Source organism: Wasmannia auropunctata, unplaced genomic scaffold, assembly GCF_000956235.1.
Source record: "Wasmannia auropunctata unplaced genomic scaffold, wasmannia.A_1.0 LD336053.1, whole genome shotgun sequence".
Classification (NCBI taxonomy): domain Eukaryota; kingdom Metazoa; phylum Arthropoda; class Insecta; order Hymenoptera; family Formicidae; genus Wasmannia; species Wasmannia auropunctata.
The window spans coordinates 5,101,445-5,109,247 of NW_012026837.1; the positions used below are offsets into that span (position 1 = coordinate 5,101,445).

Genomic DNA, 7,803 nt, shown 5'->3' on the forward strand with positions numbered 1-7,803 from the left:
TTTCGATGTACTGCGAATATATATTGGGAAATATATTGAAATAACGAAGCAACATTTTGTCAGAAATAAATATATTATTGTCCTTACAAAATACATTTCTGAAAAAATAATAAACAGTGGAAATAGCGGCATTTAGTAAAAATTGCAGTGAGATGTGCGTAATATGTAGGATGATTTTTTTTTTAATTTCAATATTCTATATTATCTTATAATCTAGTAACATTCGGCGATGTTACACTGTTGCGTACTCATTTTTTAATCGCGACATTAAATTGCAGCAGCACGACTTCGTACGTTACAATTGCACCAGCCACCTGTACATGAATTCGAAAAATAAGTGATCATCATTAATATTATAAAGATATTGAAACTCATAAAACGGAACGGTATGAAAAATACTAATTAAATATTTCTCTATATTCTTCTTTAATTTAATTTCTATATTTGTATACGTTATCGTGACATTATGAAGCGATATACAATCATCCGTGAAATTCATTTTTTTATTAAAACTATCATATTGTAACGCTGAAAAATTCTCCATTGAACTTTGATTCGTTCTTACCGCCAACATAAAACTCCGCGTAATGGAAAAGAAACGCATTCCCGTAAGCGCGATGTCATCAGTGGTGAGTAGGTATATCAGCCTTTCGGTCTGCAAAATGATATTGTGTGGATTATCATATATATATATATATATATATATATATAAATTTATATATATATATATAATTAAGCAAATTAACTAAATAATTCACGCAACGTTAAACTTCAAAGAGTCGTGGCATTTACAGCTGTTCTTCTGCATCAATGAGAAATTCGAACGGTTTACCTCTACATTATAGGTGGATGCTGAACAAGTATACAACAGCGGCAATATCAGTTTGCTTTGATCGTAAATCCTGGAAGCCAACAGGGTGACAAGCACTGTCCTGCCGATCAGGAATATAAAAGATTCAAAGAAATATATATCACTAATTACGCCATCTTCCGGTTTTCTGCAAAGATCCATTAAAGAATTAAAATTGGAATTGCATCAGATTAACATATGTCATATTAATTTTAATTTATTTATTGTTGGATAAAAAAAGGCAAGTGTATCATCATTATAATGTATCGCGGTTACAATATTCTAAACAATAGGAAAAGGGTATAAATTTATTTTCAAAAAAAAAATTTTTCATTCTCGCGAAGTTTTCTTTTATTCGAATGAAGAAGCGGGCTTAATATATTGTTGAAACATAAAAATGCGTTTATTGCAGGCGTCGACGACTGTGACTTTCTTCTCGATTAATTAATTAATAAATAATTGACTTTTTATATAATTGTTTCTCTTTTTTTTTTTCGTTAACCACGTGCTACTTACGACAATCCATTAAGTAGCTGTAAACAGATGAAATAGAGATTGTTTGCAAACGACAGGAGAATTATGGGTGCGATATCATTGTCCACCTTTTTCACTACGCAACTAAGAGCAGCGTAATCCTCGCGCAATTCACTCCAATCTATTGTTGTCCGATGTTTCGATGCGGAACTTGTCACGTACTCGTTCAATGTTTTGTATCTCTCGGCCAAGCCGGTAGCTACCTGAAAACTCCGACCGGAAAGTTGAATTAGTTAATAAGTTGAAAACATTTTATTCTAAACAGAGAAAGAGCTGTCATTCAATCGTTTGTAAAGTCTTATTACCATCATGACGAAAACGTCAGTGAAATTCCACGTGAAAGTCGCCAGTTTGCTGACGATAAATATGAAAATACCAAGCGCGAAGTTATAGTTTACTGAAAATAAAAAAATAGTTCTAAAGTTCCTATGAATTTAACTAAAGTTCTTCAATAAAATGTAGGAGAGAAGAAACGGCGATCAAATAAACAACTCTTTGGAGAAAAGAGTGTAAGTTTAATTACTTTACAGGGATAGCCAAACTCTGGATTGCCATTAAAAGAAAGTAATTGAAGAAACTGGAAAATGCGGATCCGCATGTGTTTGTGTGTGTATAAAAACGTTATGATTACTCAATAAAACAATTTGATACTTTTTACATGAGAGATCAGTTTATTTAATTTATTACTCAATTAATCAATTTAATTATCAAATTAATTAGATTATTGTAAAATTTTATTTAGAGACATTATTCTTAACTTGTCTACGATGCTACGATTAGATTATTGTAAAATTTTATTTAGAGACATTATTCTTAACTTGTCTAGCGATGCTTTTAAATCAGCGGCTAAAAAATCGCTACTTACGTATGTGCAAGATAAACGCGTGAGAAGACGCGCAATACATTTGTAGAAAATGTGAAAACGTCGAATTCCCCGTTTTGCCGCTCCAGTCGTACTTTCTGATGTGAACCGCTATGCTCAAGATATGTTCAAAAACGGCCAGAAGCAGAATGAAAGCGGCTATCGCCCAGAGTTTCCAACGCAGTTTCGGTCGTTTCATCTTATTACTGCAAAAACCGAGAGATTCTAATAAACTATTAAAACAAAATGTTTACAAGGCGATGCAAAAATTAATCTGTGAAAAACTTTAAAGAAAAATATTACTCATTGGAATTTCCAAGAAAAAAAAATCAATCGAGTCTGAGAGACAATGATGAGTCTTCGGCGAAGAGTCTTTAAACATTTACACCGCTCGAGGCAGATTACAAGCGATAATATCTTTTGATAATAGATGCTACAGGCACGCGATCACCGTATTTGCGTATTTAGCGAAAGTTGGATTCGTCCATATTACACCAAATTACACAGATAATCGTATGTAATACGTATTTTATATTATGTATGTTTTGAAAGAGAGAGGAGAGAAAAGATAAAAGGTAAGATAGTGGCGCGTAATAATGATTGATAACGGTATATCGTAAGTATTTCCCGATTCGCAATCAAGTGCGTCACGGCAGTGTCGAACGGATTTGAATATGACGCTTGTTATTGCTCTTGTAACATCTGCTGTCATCGCGTGAAAGTCGCATGTGCGATCGCAATCTCTCGAGAGTTGTCGAGTTCATGCAATTCTATGTAGAATGGTGTTTCTGAAGCGCGTGCAGGCCACGATCATCGATCGGCTGGCGATAATCTCTACTGCTTCCTTAAACAACTTGCTGATATTTATACCTGTCTATAAACTGCTCCATGGAATTCCAATCACGTTGAAGGGTCACCCAGCGCGGTGACAGCCAGAAAAATATTAACAGGCCTATCAAGCAGTTCCCGTAAAATATCGCGCCTGCCGTAGCACTCGCTATTCCTCCTAAAATCCAAATCCACATATTTAAGAATACGCTTCGGAGACTGATGGTTTTGAAAAGAAAATGCGGAGATAACGTGCGATTAATATACTAATAGAAATAAGCGATCTCTTCGCATTTGCATTTATTTTCATAACGGTTATTCAAATTTAAAACATAAATACTGTCTGAAGTAAAGTGAAAGATCACTTCTGTAATTCTCTTTTAATTATATATCTCTTCCTCTAATTTTATCTCTGAAAAGAGAGTCTATTGAGAATTTCGATTAAATTTACGAGTTGATCTTCCCGCGTTATCTTCACTTCATCGATGTGTAATAAAGCAACATATATATTATTCTTCGGATAAATGCGACTGCACAAAGCGCGTAAAATACTTATTTGTTTACCTTTCACTTCAAAAGCCGAAGAGTTCAGGGTTTGTATCATGTGAATAACCGACAATATCGCCATAAATAATACCATCCCGATTATGAAAACGGCGTAGGCAGTACGAAGCGAAACTTTTTTGAATTTCAACTGCAACGCACTCGGCCTGCGTATTCCTAAGACCGGTAGAACCCCGAAGAATTGAGCCAACGCTAAAACCGGTCCTATCGCACAGTGGAAGCTTTCTGGATCCTGCACAGAAATTTTTACACGATATTACTTTACTTTCATTGCGTGTAATACGAATCTTGAATATATCGACCAACATAAAAAGAAAATGTTCTCTTTTTTAAGTATCCTTTAAAAAGAGAGGGACAGGTTTATTATTCCCTGGGACGACTTTCTTTGCAGAGGCAGTTATAAATATATAGATACTGAAAATCGAGAGCAAATATTACAAGAAAGTAAAAATATGAGATAGAAATAAGGGATATATATACATAAAATGTTAAAAATATTATATATAATAATATTATATATATAGAATAAAATAATAAATATATATATATAAATATATATCTCTAAAAAATCTGAAATATATATATATATATATATATATTTATATATATATATATAGGTATATTTCAGATTTTTGAGAGATTTGTTTTAAGAAATCGCTGTTCTAACTTTCTTTTAGGTTCTCTATATTTTTCTTCCTTCAAAGCGTCGAAGAAAAAAACTTCTGCGATATGAGACAAGCTGTCAAGTCTTCGTAAGATACTTACATTGTTGTTCGCGGACAGAATTTGCTCGTTGAGGGAGCCGTTCTGGAGAAACGGACGAGCCCTCGGCGGGGCCGGTGGACGAGAGATCGAAGGTGGAGTTTCCGTCCTCTTTACCTTGTCCTTTTTCTGACGCGTCAGAAACGGTAGGATCTTTTGGCGAGTCACGCCGCTTCTCTTAGAGCCCGCACTAAATATCCGCTTCGTTTTCAACATCATGCCGGGACAAATTTCGTAGGCTTCCGAGCTGACGTTTTTTAATGAGCCGCCCATTTCATCGGAGAGATCCTGATACGATTAAGCCGATTATTTTCGTGATAATCAAAACAAAAATTAACGTACCGAAAATTAAAAGTCCTCCGAGAGACCTGTGTCTCTCTCTCTCTCTCTCTCTCTCTCTCTCTCTCTCTCTCTCTCTCTTGAAAGAGACACATGAATTCATTATCGAGTTTTCACGAATCCATTAGCGCTGGACTGTTAAATGTTAATTCGCAACATCGCTCGAGATTGATTAAACCGAGCGCCTAAAGGGCTTTCATCATACACGCACAAGTCGCATTAGGAAACAGAGTGAGGTGGATGTAATCGTGATACGTAATTTCCTACGCATACGCGCATATTGAGAAATACATTTTAGTTTGAATATTATATGCAATGTAATTACTTTGTCTCGCTGCAGTACACTTTTCATCGAATGTTATACAAAATGGAAATTAATGAAATGAGACAATAATTAAGAGTGAATTAGGTGCGGTTCGCGCAAAATATGTGTCAGCGTGCACACATCTCTTGGAAAAGGGAGATAGTTTGAAAGACTTAATTAAGTCTGTAATGAAACTCGTCGATCATTCTGCATTCTGAGGTCAGATATCGATATATTGTAAAGTATAAACATTTTTCTAACGCGCGCGTTAGAAAAAGTGCATTGATATGTTCTCTTGAGGCGAACACGATAGCTCGAGCAATTAATTATCGTCCTGTCGTATCATCGGATACGAATGAGCCATCCCGCCTCCTGAAAGGGGCTGGTCGTTTGTCCAGCGTCAGTTGTAAACCCGATATGTTGACGCAGACAGCCGATTCGCACGTCAAGTGCAGCATCGTTTCACGTTCATTTATTCGAATGACTCTTGTCAAACCCTTATTAAGTGGCTATCGCATGCAATTTCCGAGTGAGATCCTATGTCGCTCATAAATTTCCGCTGTATAAGACCCAAGACGCGAGAAATCGTAAAACAGCACGTGCCTTTATATGTTGTAAATTGAAGGGCAGAAAGCATGATAGTACTATCCATAAATATCCGTGGCAGATCTACGGAAATTTATAAAAATATTAAAATAAAATATAAAAAGAATAAAAATAAAAAATTATGTAAAATCTGTAAAGTTTTAAAGTTAATTTCTGTTAGAAAATTTATATTTTTATTATTTATTATTTATGTTTTAATTTATATTTTTATTATTTTATTATTTATTTCAGCATTATTCATTGAAAATTAGATATGATTTTAACTGAGGACTTAATTGAAGCTTCAATTGAGAATAAAATAAAATATAAAAATTAAATACAAAAATAAAATATGAAACATATTCATAAGTTAAACTTGTAATACACATTTAAGATTAAAAAGATATTAAGATATGACATTAAGCAAATTCATTAAATTTGATATTATATGTGCTTATGTATCATATAGATTATAGAGCAAATATGCTTTTGAGAGTGAGAAAGAGAGAGAGTTATCATTTCTTGAGAAATGCTTATTTAAGGGATATAATATTTACCAAAGCAGACAGTGTAGCTCTTCTTTTTCTAAAAGCTCGAAGAAAAAGATATAATGTAAAAGTGTACCAAATATAATATTATAATATGTTATGCTTTCGTCTTTGTGTTAGCCAGCGTATATAGAGATGTATGTACAGAGATACAGTGTTAATTGTTTTGCGAAATGCGTCGCGGATATCGGATGTTGTTCAAATAGGATTTACATAAGTCATGTATTTTTCATTGAAATTACATGTCAAATGGCCTCAATTCAAGTTGATTCTTATCAACCGTTTATTATTAATCTCAGTTCGATATACATAATAAATGATTGCCGTTTTCACAACGTAATTTCTCTTATATCGAACTGCTTGACGTCTGATTAATAGCTACATATCTATTAACATGCAAATTTTGAAACATCAAGATATTTTAATCATGGTCAATATAAATTATTTGTAATTATAATTAATAATTTGATTTTCAAAATTATTTCTGATGTTTGTCACATATACATATACGTATACTAAACTGTATACATTGGCTGTATTTTATTAAATTGATATCGACTGTGCTCATCAAAATTTCCGATTTCCTATTAACATTTGTTTACACTTCAAAAGGAAAATAAATTTATAATTTACGTAAAAAATAAAAAATTATAATACGTATATTCGTGAATTAAAATTATAATACACATATTTAAGATCAAGAAGAGATAATATTATGAAAACAGTTATCGAATTCGATATTATCAAAATTTATGCATAGCAATATTGATATGAAAATGTAAAAAAAAATAAAATAATGACGATATATATACATAAAGATAAAAAAATTATAATACGCATATTCGTGAATTAAAATTATAATACACATATTTAAGATCAAGAAGAGATAATATTATGAAAACAGTTGTCGAATTCGATATTATCAAAATTTATGCATAGCAACATCAATACGAAAATGTAAAAAAAAACAAAATAATGATGATATATATACATATAAATATATATAAAGTATACTAAACTGTTTCAAATTACTTCAAATAAATTCTTCCATTCTTTAAATCAGTATTAACAGATGCTTGAGTTATCCTTTTTATAGTTCTCTTTTCGATTATTTAAAATATTTTGTAAAATTTTATGGGACATATGACGAGACACGAAGAAAACGGAGAGACAGTTTTGTGACATCTCTTTAATTATTTTTTAATTATGCGAGGCTCTCTGTAAATGATACTTTTGCGCGTTAGGAATCGGGTGTTGTATAAGGTACCTACATGAAGTCTTCCTCTTCGTGATTCTCATCGCCATGGATGTCATCCAAAGAAAGACACAGGCGGTGGATAAGAAACACGTGAGTTTCGGCGATGATTTTCACGAGAATGATAAGTAATAAATATTATTGTGTCACATCAGTTTATATATTCCACACATATAATTTTTGTAAAACGAACAAATATATTATGTAAGTGTATGAAATTAAGTTAAATAAACTAAAATGAAACAAATAATGAAATTACAGCACCTGAAAAATTGTCAAAGTTTTTAGAAAGGAAAAGACCGTAGTCGTATAAAATTATATGTAAAAACTCAGTTTAATTATTAACAAATTTAGATATTTTTTTCTTGTTTT

The 7,803-nt window shown here is 32.4% G+C and overlaps 1 protein-coding gene across 1 annotated transcript; it reads right to left on the reverse strand.

Annotated features, from left to right (window-relative positions):
* Positions 1-128: 128 nt before the first annotated feature.
* LOC105451232 (gustatory receptor for sugar taste 64f-like) lies at positions 129-7,659 on the reverse strand. Its single transcript, XM_011691565.1, has 10 exons — positions 7,448-7,659; positions 4,404-4,688; positions 3,639-3,870; positions 3,117-3,252; positions 2,250-2,452; positions 1,690-1,781; positions 1,367-1,587; positions 833-998; positions 566-655; positions 129-314 (listed from the first exon to the last, which is right to left on the reverse strand). Exons 2-10 carry the CDS (start codon positions 4,671-4,673, stop codon positions 249-251), a joined length of 1,476 nt encoding a protein of 491 aa, XP_011689867.1. The 5' UTR covers positions 4,674-4,688; positions 7,448-7,659; the 3' UTR covers positions 129-248.
* Between the last annotated feature and the right edge of the window lie 144 nt (positions 7,660-7,803).

Coding starts and splice junctions, on each gene's coding strand:
- LOC105451232 (XM_011691565.1), bottom strand. CDS start 4,673: ATGGGCGGCTCATTAAAAAACGTCAGCTCGGAAGCCTACGAAATTTGT. Junction 1,588..1,689: donor CTGACGTTTTCGTCATGATG/GTAATAAGACTT, acceptor CGGAGTTTTCAG/GTAGCTACCGGCTTGGCCGA. Junction 656..832: donor CATCCACCTATAATGTAGAG/GTAAACCGTTCG, acceptor ATCATTTTGCAG/ACCGAAAGGCTGATATACCT.